General features: G+C 41.9%; 1 protein-coding gene across 5 annotated transcripts in view; it reads right to left on the bottom strand.

Annotated features, from left to right (window-relative positions):
• Gpm6b (glycoprotein M6B) overlaps positions 1–14,034 on the bottom strand; it is a 150,761-nt gene that overhangs the window by 24,130 nt on the left and 112,597 nt on the right. For 2 of the 5 annotated variants that reach the window (XM_020159910.2, XM_020159918.2), the window contains exon 2: positions 13,368–13,487. The exons of the other annotated variants lie outside the window; for them this stretch is intronic. In XM_020159910.2, coding sequence (XP_020015499.1) covers positions 13,368–13,487 — 120 coding nt within the window. The remainder of the gene's footprint in view (positions 1–13,367; positions 13,488–14,034) is intronic. 5 annotated transcript variants of the gene reach the window in all.

Raw genomic sequence — 14,034 nt, 5'->3', positions numbered from 1 at the left:
GTCAGTTGAAAGTGCTCTGCACAGGGCAGCTCTGGGACCACCACATTAGGTTGTGACAAATGGAAGTTTGTGAGCAATGCAGAATCTTGGGCCTACCCTCTACCGAGTCTGCACTTGCACTGTAACAAGCCCCACTCCCTGGTGGTCTGTATAAACAGGAAGGGAGGTTTGAAAAGTACATTTCTCGTCAGCAGTTCCATCTTCCCAGCCTCAGGCGCATGTCCATGTCGCAATGCCTGCGTTCACATTCAGTGGTGTTTGGTATTTTCTCTCTAAGATAATAGTGGCCCCCACTAGGGTTTGGCTGTACCACTTTAGTCACTTGTAAATCAAATGGCAAGTTCCAGAGGCTGTGAGGAAGAAAACAAAATGTACCAAGTTGTTTGGCTGTCTTGAAAAGAGGACTAGAATGCTTTTTCAGAGCCAAGCAAGCACTGGTAACCTCAGAATTTCTCACATCAAAGATTCTTTAGTGCCATGTTTTAGGTGGGGACTGAGAAAACAGGTACATGGCCACTTGAGCAAGCAGACTTAAATACACCCTGTGTATGCCGGAAGTGCCTATACAGACAAAGGAAGTGGACCTCAGACTCAGGCTGTCCCCAGTGGGAGAAGTCATTGGCAAGCTGTTTTAAATATGGGGGTGGTGCCTAGTATCAGCATAGCATTGAACTGCTAAAAGCTAAAGAAGATCAGTGCTTTGCTTGGATACTCTTATGAAACCTTACAGACTGAGTTTTCCCAAGCTTCAAATCAGCAATGGCAATGTTGGTTAACATGAACCAAAGGGGGCAAGGAAAGCAAACTTTTTATGACTGTTCTCTACTCAGGGGAAAAAAAAAAACCAATACCAGGCTTTCTAGCATGTTTTATTAGTAATTTACAATTACTCTCCCCAAAACTCTGTTGTGCCAGTGTCTTGAACATTCATTTAGCTGGTCTCTCACTAAAGAGAGTTTTAGGTTTTGTTTCATACAAAAGCTCCAGTGTACATTAGCCTAAGGCAGTTTAAATATAAGCCACATAGTAGAGAGAAAGAAAAAATACACATCAATGCCTCTAACTCTCAATGGCCATTTTGTCTCCAGCATCCCTAGAACCTTTTGTGCAGAACAACAGAATAAAACACCTTTTGTCCTCAGGCTTGTGGATGGCCGTTGCCATGGCTGTGAGTTCATAACGGCCAAGTGATTTGCCCAAGTTGTCCATGATCTTGGCTGCAGATTTAATGCTGGCTCAGAAGGAGGGCCAGCGGGAACAACAGCTCAGATTCTTCCCCAGGGAATGAATGTCACATCCACACATCCACCATACAGCCCTCTACACTGGGCCTTCCTTACTACTTTACTGATTTCTAATGAGCTACAAAATTAGAAAGAACAGCAGCAAGAACCAAGCTTTGCAACCTTCAAACACAGCAACAGGGAAATGGAGGCAGATAGAATACTACTTCAGAGAAGCAGAAGCGATTAGCAGGTGACAGAAGCCTTCCTGATGCTGAGTAGGCTAAAGAGCATTCTCTACAGGGGATGATTGTGCCCCTTGGGCAACATCTGGCAATGTCTGAAGATATTTTTGGTTATCACAGCTGTTGCTACTGGAATCTAGTAAGTGTAGGTCAGAGATGCTGCTAAAAATCCTACAAGACACAGTACGACTCTAATCCCAAAGAATGACTGGATCCAAAATGTCAATAGTGCCAAGGGTGAGAACCCCCCACTCTGAGGTTACAATGCACAATCCTTGTCTCAGATAGCCGGTGACACTGCCAAATTCTAAAACTTTAAAATAAATGCTTCAGACAAAATTTACTTTGTATTAAAAAAGAACCATAGAGCAGAAGTTCTCACTCTCCTGCACATTGGATTCATCTGGAAAGCATTTGAAAATCCTGATACCCAGCATTTACCCTACACCAATTAAACCAGAATTTCCAGGGGTAGGACTCAGGAATTAAAGAGTTGCTTTTTAAGCTCCCCAGGTGATTTCAACAAATGCTCAATTTGGAAAAACCAGTGAATAGAGCAGGGGATCAGCAAACAGTAGCCCATGGGCCAAATCTAGCTCATTCTCCATATGGCTTATCAACTACGAATGATTTTTACATTTCCAAATGGCTAGGGGGAAGAAAAGCTCAAAAAATATTTTGTGACACATGGAAAGTATGAAATTCAAATTGCTGTGTCTATAAATAAAGTTTTATTGGCACACAGCCACACACATTCATTTACATATCATCTATAGCCACTGTTAAGCTACAGAGGCAGAGTTGAGCACTTGGCCATAGATAATTACCATCAGGCCCTTTAAAATAAAATCCGTAGAGCCCTGTAGTTTGTAAACTTTAAATGTGAACTTGAAAATGCAGAATTTTGTTCAGGGGGGCCTGGGGAGAGGAGTATGCTTCTGCTGTTCCCACTAGCTTCCCCATGGCTCCATCATGCAGGTCTGGCAGTTCCACTTTGAGCCGGGAAGGCAGAACACAGGGTTCTCAAAGGATGGTCTGTACAGCCCTGCTCCCAGGCCCCTATAGAAGGACTGCAAGCTCAAAACTCTTTTGCTACCAGTGCTAAGATATTATTTACTTTTTTTTGCTGCACTGACATTTGCAAGGTAAAACTGTAAAACTCAAATCAGCAGTGACCCCAAAGTGTATATAGAAGTGGCTTATTCTTCATCACCATGCACTCACAGGAAAAGAAAAGAAAAAGTCAGTTTCACCCACTTTAAGTGGGTGCAATAAAAATGATTGTTTTTATTAAACCTCAACCCAAGTACACATCTTTTGATATCTTATGCAATGAAATGGGAGAAAGGATACATACAGCACTCACCTGCATGCAAATTAAAGTTCTGATGTAACTGAATCATAAGCCAGACAAATACTTTTTTTTTTTTTTGCAGAATACCATTTTTTTCTTGGAAGAATCACTGACAAGCTATACTTACTCAGGCATAAGTGTTTGGCAAAAATTTTCTCAAAAAAATGAACCAAGAGAGCAGCATGTCATTTCAAAGGAAACAACTGATAGTATCTGTTGCCAATGAATTTGGGAAAACTTATACCTGCCCATATGAGCCTGCCTGCTTCCCAAGTTTAGAGGACATCTTGATGAAATCGCTGGTGATAGGAACAAATGGTTTTGGTTTTTTTTTTTTTTTTTTTTGCTATGGTTTAATAAAATGTGTTAATATTTGGAAGATCTGTACAATTCTGAGAATCAATATTTTCCAAACAACCGGTATGTGATTTTACAAAATCATTCTCACATATAAAAGCCAATCAAAGTGTAACACAGAGCAATGAATTTTTAATGGAACAAAGTACAAAATGTTTCAGATTCCACACTGTAAGTAGTCTTTAAGAAACCACTGCTTGCTGAATTTTGGTGATTATCAAGGAAGAATTCCACAATGATTTAAAAAGCCATTAAAATACTCATTTCATCTCTAATTACATACCTGTAAGGCAATGAATTTTCTTCATATACCTCAACTAAAGTAAGACACTATAGGATAGTTCTGAATGAAGGCAGAGGCAAGAATCCAGGTGTTTACTATTAAACTAAGCTGGATATTAAAGAGATTTGCAAAAAAATGTAAAACAGTACATATTCTTCTCACTAAAGTATTATTTTGAATTGAAAAACAGCTATCTCTTTTAAACACTATTTAGGATAACATATAATGGGTTTATTGTTATTTTTAATAAATAGGTTTAGTTGGTGATGTAGCTCAATGGTGGACCACTTGGCTAAAATAAGAAATTATTAAACACTACATCCATTTATTAGTTACAATTTCTAACATAGAAAGTATAGGTATAACTTACAAGAGTAAAATCTTTTTTGGGGAAGGGTGGGGGGGCTCTATTTTTAAGAGTATAAAGGGACCTAACATCCTGAAGTCTGAAAACCACTAGTAGAAAGCATTCAGAGTATTATGAAGTCAGTTCATCAGGGCTTCCTGTTAAAAAGCTAAGTGCAAGGTCACTGAAATGATAGGTTTCTTTTCTGACTCTCAGAGTCCTAAACATAAGAGTTCACTCATATAATGTTAACAATGCAGAGACTATTTCTAATGCCATAAAGGCAATTGGTTTTCAGCAAACTTCTAAAAGACTGCCCTAAAATCTATTTAATAAGGAACTTTCATTTTTGTGGCACGCTGTGAACATCTTAAAATAGATTAACCTCAGACATTTGTGATAAGGTAAGAGGAATGGAAAATTAATGATTATAGAAGAGTAAAGATACATGGCTGAGAATAAACAAATCGAAGAAAGCCACTTGTTAGTCCCTTCCTTTGCTTTTTTGTTCCACAAACTACTTTTTGTGGCACTCCCAAAGATCATATGTTTGCCCTTAATCTCATGAAGTGGGGGGGAAAGGAATTAGGGAGACTGATGTGGAATAAGGGAAGCTAGCTCTGAATCCAGACAATGTATTTTCAGAGCAGGGAGATTTGTAGGAAGCAATGGTGAGTTCCAGTGGCACTCAGTTTCTTTGACCGTCTAGGGGGTAGCATCTCTGCTGTCCTGGACCCCTTCTATTTATGCAGTGAGTGTCAACTCACTGCTGTGTGGGAGACATTGTGGTGCAGGTTGCAGGTGTGTCTTTCATGACACTAATTCTTGGGGTGTTGGGGGGGGAGTAGTGATGAGGGAATAACACATAAGATAATATTTATTTAGAATAAAAAGAGGGACAACACAAGGACATGAAGGAGTGAGGTAGGGTGAGATCTCTGTTAGTATGGGAAGCTAAGGAAAGGGTCTGTGAATGGCAGGAGTGTGCACAGGCCTGTAAGACCAGACAGATTTCTACGGCAAGCCTGAGGGACAGAAAGCAGGACAGATGTGGTGTGGGGACCAGGGTATGGCTAAGTTTCTCAAGGACACCGAGGAGAAGTTGGAAAAGGCAGGTGGGCCCTCCCCCATCCGTGGGAGGCGTCCAAACCAGTCTGAGCCTCCTGCTACATTTCCAGGAAGTGGGAGAGGAGAAGGCTTGTGTGCAGGCGAGTGACGTGCTCTGAAATGTTCTTGTAAGAGATGAATCTGGCAATGGTGTGTAGGCTGGACTGGAGTGGGTGCAAACTGAAGTCTTCATCTGTAGGTGGTAGCAGAAAGGGTCTTTCTGAATTGTATTCAAAGGGAGCAGGGTGTCTTTAAAGGCAACAGAAAGGATAAAAACCAGACAAAGTCATGAAGCCATTACGCTACCAATGTCACACAAAAGTTTACAGGAACAGATAAATGAGAAAGGATGACAGAATTTATGTGAGCCAATCTTCATAAAGGCCAATCCAAAAAAGGCAAACAAATCCAGAGAGAGAGAGAGAGACAGCGAATCAGTGGTTGCTGCGGGGAGGGAGGCAGCCTGGAGGGATTAAAAGGGGTGTGACAGATGCACACTCAAGTCAACACTTTTCACTTGGCATGGATGCAGTGGAGGCATCAATTATACCTCAAAACAAGCTTTTATAAAGACCCGTTTGCTAAGTTTGATTCTTACAACAGACACTAACAGTTTAAAGAGGCTGGGAACCTCAGGATCAGTAGCAAAAGGCAGAAGCCACATCAGCCTGGGTGGGAGTGGGTTGGGGGGGAGGGGGACAATGGTATGGCTGCAGAACTAGTGAGCTCCCCGCACTTGGTGACAGGAGCCTTCAGGTCAGCAAGGCAAGGCAGAAGTGTCCTCTGGGAGGACTTGGGACAAGCAGAGGACAAGAAGCTAGAATTGGGGGGGGGGGTGGAATATACAGGAAGCTGATTAAAACATACCTGTTCCTCTACCCAGACTAGCCCCCACACCCCGTGGATGTGTTTGCACAGACAGCGTTCATAGCACAGTGGAATATGTACAGTAAGTCGCCTTATTCACAGACTGAGTACATGCAGTTTTGACCAAGCATGGTAAAAATAAAGTCAAAAACAAAACTTCAATTTTAATTCCCATACTTTCCTTCCGCAGCTCAGTTGATTCAGAGAAGCTGAGTCCCGCATTATTGTCAGCTGTGTTTAAATTGTTATGTGATCTGCTGAGTGTTTCTCTACCCTTCATTTTGTGAAAATCTGCCTTCCCAAAAGTAAATGGTGTCCAAACACAAGATAAAAGTGAATGTGCTTAACTTAAGTGATAAAGTGAAAATTTAGACTTGTTGAAAGGTGGCCTATCCTTCCGTGCAAGATGGGTAGCGTCACGGGAAAAACAAGTCAAGTGCCCCCAGTATAGCAGACACTCTATGCATCCTAAGCGTGCACTTCTTTCCCCTCAATGGTGGTCTCCTTGGAACCATATACCCATGGACACCAAGGGTCTACTATATACTTGTACCATTTATGTTCTTTCTCCCAATTTAGAATCCAATGCAGATGACTGGAGACCTGCCTTCGCCACTCAAGTTCTAATTCAGTTAAATGCCTACTGAGCTAATTCACTTGAATGTGCTACTGCACAATTCAGAAGGCAAGGTCTTACCAGCCTGGTCCAAGAATCCAGCCAGATACACAAAAGACACCCAAACTGTACAACATCATATACAGCCATGAGTGTCATGAGTGCTTTCTTGGTCCCAGTCCTTGAGGCAGGACAAAGCAGAGAAGAAATAATGAGGACTTCCACTCAGACAGCTTGTAGTGTGGTGCCTCAAGGGTCATCTGTCACTTACTAGGAACCCAGCAATTGGAGGTGGGGATGCTCTCCACCCTGACAGGTGAGGCTTAGGGAAAGTGCACTGGCTCCATGTTCACTGTGAAATGTTTATACCTCTTGGAACTGGCAGCCTTCTAATAACCCCAGTAATGCCGCCTCCTATATTCATGCCCTTGGAGTTCCTTCCCCTTCAGTGTAGATGAACCTAATGAACTGCTTCTCTGAGGATTTGAATATGGCAAAAGTGATAGGATGTCACTTCTTGATTCAGGGCTTTTTAGAGGGCTTCAAGTTGCAACCTCTCAATGCTACTGTTGGAACCTGAAAGGAGTCACATTTCATCTGTAAGTGAATAGGCGGGGCTGGTTCCACAAAACCTTATTTACAAAGACACAATGGGCAGCATCACAAGTCTCATAGGAATCCTCATAGGAATCTCCATTAATCACCACAGTGGGACAGCATGGAAAGTAAGCAAGGCTATTTCAAGATGGGAAGGGCTTGTTTGAAGTCTACTCATTACCTCTCCTGCTGGCCCAACATCACTAGAGTTATTCTGTGTCTCTGTGTGTGTGTGTGTGTGTGTGTGTGTGTACAGCACCGTGCATGGGAATCAGCAGATAAGATCCACATGATGGTCTTCAGAGAAAACCTCATCCCACTTGAATGGCTTCTGATACACAGAGAACACTCCACTTAGGACAAAAGCCATCTTGTGTCAGCTTTCCACAAACATGGAAGGAGGTTGTGTGTGGACTGGGGCATCTGAAAGGACCCAGCCTGAAGAGGTAAGACGACTCAAGTAGCTGACCTCAGCTACTTTCTAACAACTTCCAAGTATCTCCAGATATCCTTAAAGGGGGCAAAAGATTCCAAACCAAAATTAAATAACTTGAAAACAAAATGCAAGTGGTATCATGACAGAGGCAAAGATCAGATGTTACTACTTGTAAAAGACTGAATTACTCGGGCTGGATTCATCTGAGCTGTCTCTCTAAAACCATCTGTTGTTCCTGACAGCAGTGAATACCGACTGATTTGCTTTTGTCTCTGTCACCTTTGCCTGCCTGCTCCAAGATGAGGAGCAGATACAAGACCAAGAGGGCACAGATCTAGCAGGCCATTGTTACACCGCCCATGCTAATCACACACCAATAGTACGCAGACAAAAAATGTGAAGGCTTGTAAACAATCAAGGAATTTTTCATACACTCACACACAAAGGGTTGATTATAGTCTTTGCTAAGTAAGCTATAAAACAGTTACTGTACCATAGACCATTTTGTAGAAAAAAACAAAATGCAAAGAACCCTGAAAACCAAGGAACTTCACAGCATGAACCTGAGCTACAGTGTGCCTGCCTTGTGTTCACTACTTCCTTGCACCGAACTGGAAACCTGGAGTGACTGGAAGCTTCCCCAGCTTGAGCTGAATAAGCTCAGCTTCTGCACCCAGCCTGTGGGGAGCAGAGAGGTAGCGCCAGTAGAATCCACATCACGTGATCAGCCCGTTGGTTGTAGTGGACACCCAAGCCCAGACAAAGGCTCCTGGTGTATGCAAAGACAGGAAAGCGGGATTCCAACCTGAAATACATTGTAAGTGTTTTTTGAAAAGACCTCAAACTTAGTGGTCTTACAAACTTACGTGAATAAAGAATGGCCCTAAAGAACAAGAGCAAAAATCCAGTAATATTTCCCAAGAGTCACACTCACAGGTGTCAGGTTGCAGAGCAGATCACGACAGGGAAGTACACTCAGCACAAGGTGCAGAAAGATAAAGGCTGCAGTTCTCAGGGAGCCTGCTGGAGGTCATACCTGGGCAGGTAGCACAGCCTCCAACAGTGAGAGCTGAGTCACAGCAGTGACTTCTCCCTCCCTCTCAGGCACCAACCCTCTATGTTTGCCAATACTAATCCCAGCACATGGGCTTCTTGCTAAACACCAGTGATCCCCTAACTCCCCTCTTGCCACACCCTCTGTTGTGTTCTGTATGTTAGAGGCATACTCCTTATCTGGACTTCTGGAGTTATCTATGACCATCTCAACCCAAGCATCCCAGCAATGTGGATTTGGGAGAGAAGGACTCTGTGATTGGTGAGTACTCCTCAGGTTCAACTTTAACCTATTAATTTACCAGTGTATTAACAGTCATCTTGGTCCATTAGCTTGTAGCCTGTATGAAATAATAGCATCTTATGTTAAGGAGGGAAGTAAGAGACATTTGAGAATTTCTCCTAAGTTCCCATTAATTCCTAGTCATTCTTTCTGTCACCACTTGCCACTTGTGTCAGGCCACCATTTCAGGCCTGGCCCCTCAGGGCAGCCTCACGTGGAGTCCATCCTTTCATCTCCTGTAGGTTTAGACAAGATGTGGACAGTGCCGGCCCAAAGGAATTAAACCAATAGTGAGAGACTATCCATGTCCTAAAAATGCAATTTTATTGGGAAGTCCCAGCAGAAAGAAAAGATAAGTAGCCATGAAAAGAAGATCAAGGCTAAGGACACTGGAGTGACCTTGACCTTTCCAGTGTGAAATAATGAAGTTGGGGAGGCGCTAAGTCTCCTGTATAGTGACTGCATGGGTGAAAGAGACATTTTCCTTTGGCAAAGACTTCCTGGTCAGCTTGTATCAAAACCACTTTTGCCCCCATGAAAGGAAACTGAGAAATATGAGGGGAAAAAAAAAAAGCTAAGAGCAATATGGAATTCTCTATTTTTTCCCTTACACCATCTGGCTCGGGATGTAAGTACAGAATGGCAGCTGCATTGATACGAAGCCAAGAAAAACCCAAGTGCCTGGGAAGGTGATAGTATGGCTGGGTCACATCCCCTCAGTCCATCTCTTGCACCATCATTTTTTAATCTGTCAAGTGTAAGGTCTCTGCAATCAGCTCAAGACACAAATGGTCCCAGTATTTGGGGCCTCAAAAGCATCCCTTTTCTAATGATTGCAATCAGTACACACAAAAACTACAACCATGTATGGATAGACACCATCTCAGGATGTAGGAAGATAATTTTTTAAATCAAATACATTGATTTTGTTTCTCCCCAGGCATAAACCTGCTAGCTCATGGAATTCTCACTTGTAACATCACTAGCAACCTGATACCATGGGATTTTGATAATCTCTCATCATACCATTCCAGAATTCAAAAGAACCTGAAAACTAGGGATTTTTTTTTTGGAAGGGGGGATAGGGGTTTGAACTCAGGGCTTTGTGCTTACAAAGCCAACATTCTACCACTTGAGTTCCAGTGAACTCCAGTTCACTTTGCTCGGGTTATTTTGGAGATGGGGTCTCACAAACTATTTGCCTAACTCATCTGGCAAGACAATTTGTGCTGACCTCAAATTCCTTGGTGCCAAACCCCAACTGAATGGCCAAGGGGCTGTTGTTTGGCTTCACATTTTAGACCTGGGCTCTCTAGAAAGATAAATAGGTTGGTTTTGTAGCAGCACCCAGACCTTGCTGATAGGATTGTGTACAGACAGCATGTGCACCATAATACCTTTAAAACCCCAAACTCTTCAGGAAAAACTCCAAACAAGCCTATTTCAGAAAGCCAACTGCAACCTTATATTTTTCCTTCTTAGCTGCAACTGATGGCTAGAATGTGCATATCATGAAGCTTGGCTGTAGGGTAAAAAGCACAAAAGTCATATATCTGGGCTCTTATAAGAAACTGCTTGATACTTGGAAAAACCCTTCAGGAGCAACTGATAGAAGAATTTTTTTTTCCCAATAAAAATATCAGTGTTTTCTCTTTAGCACATTTTTTTTTTTTTTGGTGGTACTGGGGTTTGAACTTAGGGCCTACACCTTCAGCCACTCTCATAGGTAGCAGTTAGACATAAGTAGTGACCACATGAGGAAGACAGGAAAAAAATCATCTTAATTCAACTTCCCAACTCCACTAATTTCTACATAAGATCAGGTAGCCAGAACCCAGAGGCTACCACAGGATGCTTTAAAGTTAACCACTACCCAGAAGCTTAATTCATTCTTTACCCAAGAGTAACCCACACCCTAAACATCAAGACCTAACAGCTAGATAAAGCAAACGTCAGAAATTTCAAACAGAAATTCTCTATCAATTAGAGCAAGAACTAGATTACTCAATGTCATTCTTAACAAAACAATGACCCAAATCCAGAAAATCATCCCAGGGGCCAAAATGACCCTTCCCTGTTTTAACAGCCATCTCAACCACCCAGATCCATTCATTATGTTTGGCCAAGTGATTCCCCCAGCTCTCCAGTATAAGACTAGGAGATGGGGACCACCATTTTGAGTTTCTGCTCCCATTTCCTGCATGGAACAGGGAATGTCTCTTTCTCTTCCCCTTGACCCTGTTGTTCTCACTCTAGGGACAACCCACCTTCAATCTGTTGAAAGTGTAATCCTTTCCTAATAAACTTTACTGTTACTTTTACTGAATCTTTGTGTCTTACTTGAATTCTTCTGCAGGACACAAGAACCAAGGTAATTTTCAAGGCCATTTTTCCAGTAACAACTCCACCAGCCCTTTTTTGCAATGGTTGTTTTCGAGACGGTGTCTCGCAAACTATTTACCCAGGCTGGCTTCGAACTGTGATCCTCCTGATCTCTGCCTCCTGAGGAGCTAGGATTACAGGCATGAGCCACTAGTTTACCACATGGCTTAATAACTAAAATTCAGGAAAGACTCCTAAGTTCTTTCTGGATTTCCAATGGGCCTGGTGTCATCTAACACTTATTCGGTAGTTTCTAATAACACGGGGAATTTCTTGTCATGTTAACAAATACTCCTTCCTTCCCCTTCTCTGCTCTTGAGCTATTGTATATCTAATGACTTTTTTTTTTTTAAGGGAAAATGACTTTTGCAAAACAACAGCTTTCAGATACAACTTATAAAAATGTAAAATATACTGTTTTAAATGTTACAATTTAGAGTAAGCTTACAGAGTTGTGTAATCATCACCACAATCTAATTTTAGAACATTATTATCACCCCAAGAGAGATCCCTTGTGCCCATCTGCTGTCACCCTTCCATCTCTACTTCCCCCAGCATCTGGTAACCACCTAAACTACTTTTTATCTCTATGGACAAATGGAGCCACATTGCATTTGTTCTGGCTTCTTTTACTTGGCACCATGTTTTGATAGTCATCCGTGTCATAATATATACCAGTACTTCATTCTTTTTATTGCTGAATAGAGATGTCACATCTAACGGCAAGTTTTTAAATCCAGATTCTAGCCCCCAACCCTGTGCATTCTTTGCATTCTTTAAAGAATTATTTAAAAGATGAGAATGGATACAAAATCCTTTTTTTTTTCCTTTTCTTGCCAGTACTGGGGATTGAACTCAGAGCCTCATGCTTGCTAGGCAAGTGCTCTACCACTTGAGCCATGCCCCCAGCCCTTTTGTTTTTAGTTTGTATTTCAGATAGGATCTCACACTTACTTTGCCTGGGCTGGCCTCAGACCAGACCATGATTCTCCTGCTTCCACCTCCCAAGAAGATGGGATTACATATGTGTGCCACCATGCCCGGCTAACTTGACCCATTCTTGTTTACCTTTTCTAACCAGTGTAGCATGTACAGAACCAGCACCTAATAGTCATATGTTGAATGGAAGAATGCATAACCCAGGACAGAATTAAATTCAAAGTCAGATTTCATGTTAATTAACCCAACACCACAATTTGGGTCTTAATGAAAAAAGAAACAGTTTTATTAAATTATGGGATTTATGGCTTTGCCATTCAATGGGGATGTCTTACATTGTACTTTGGGATTGCTCTTTCTAAAGTTACTAGATACACTGCCATTTCTGGTTTATTTCTGGTTCATTTCTGAACAAATATGCAACCATTTTGGGAGAAATGACTTTATGGATTGACACAAAATCACAGCAATACTTTAAGCTTGTTGTTTATCTGACTTACCACCAGCCCTTAATATCACATTTTACAATTTGAACTTCAGTTCTATGTTGACAAAATCACTGAGCTGAACAGCGAGACTTGGGTAGACCTTGGGGACGTAGGAAGAAGGATGTTCATACTGCTCAGCATTCTCCCCATCCTGGGTCCCCAAAATGACTCACACACATTTCACTCAGACTTGGCACCTAGTGGTCTGAGAGGCCAGCATTCTTCAGGAGCCAGAAAAATAGAAACTGGACCCAAGGAACCTACCTGGGAGGGAGTTCAAAACACAATTAGCAGATTCTCATTTCATAGGCTTTGATTTTTCTTTCTCAAAGGCAATGACTGACATTAAAAGAGGGCGGTACAAACAACAGAGTTGGAAAGACATTTCGAGTTGCTCAGGACTTCCAGAGCCAAAGCTTCTTGACTGCTCCAGCCCAGTTCTCAGGCCTGTGGTGGACACGTGTAGTCCCTCTTCCCCATTATTGGTTCAGACATTGGAAATTTTATAGTTAACCCAAAGGTATCTCTCACTGTACACTGCTCCCTTTGAGAAGAGGTGGGGGTGAAGAAAGAGGAAGGGAGGAAAGAAGGTGGAGAAATATGGGGTGGAATGGAGAGGGGGATAGAAAATGAAAAATGACTTTAAAAATTCCAAAGGGCCAATTCTACCCATGCCAACAAATGAATGCATCAAGCAAAACATAAAATATCACCAAACTAAAAGCCATTACAAATCATAGGAAAGATAACAATTGAGTTGCTATTAGAATTCACCCCAACGCTGTATTTACCTGGACTGCTCAAGGGGCCAGCCCTGTCCCCCAGGGTTGGCACGGGACGGTACTGGTGGTTCTTTGAGCCTGGGTACATCCAGTGGTACCTGCCAATTTCCATTTCAGCTCTGCTGTTCACTGCCAATTTCAGTGGCAAAGAGTCAGTGTCTATCTCCAGCAAAGTTTCTATATCAGCATTCTTATTTAATCTTTTACCATACAGTTAAAGGAAATGGGTAGTTAAAACACGTGCTATTGAAATGCAACCCTTCAGTACCAGTTTCTCAACTCAGCATCAGAAATTTAAGAGTGTTGGTATCTCATCCTCTATTTTTGAATTTAAGTTTATACAAATCAAAATTTTCTTTGCTTATTTTCTCCATCCCCAGCACCACCAAAGAATGCTCATTTTTGGAAGATACTATTTATAACTAAAATTTTTTTTCTCACAATATTTTTCTTTCTGTGTATTTTCTTTTCAGACCAACCTAGCACTACAATTATTGCCAGCTGCACAAGCAAAGGTGAACAGGGGCCCCTTTCCACAATGGCACCCAGTTCCAGTCCTGAAAATCTGGCAAATAACCCCATGGCCCGCTGAATCTTGGATGAAATGCCTGTCTTTCCATTGAAATATTTATTCTCTGTTACCTCATTTTCTGCTCATGATGTAAGAGCCTAGAAT

Source organism: Castor canadensis, chromosome X (genome assembly GCF_047511655.1).
Source record: "Castor canadensis chromosome X, mCasCan1.hap1v2, whole genome shotgun sequence".
Classification (NCBI taxonomy): domain Eukaryota; kingdom Metazoa; phylum Chordata; class Mammalia; order Rodentia; family Castoridae; genus Castor; species Castor canadensis.
This window is presented reverse-complemented; position numbering and strand designations above follow the sequence as displayed.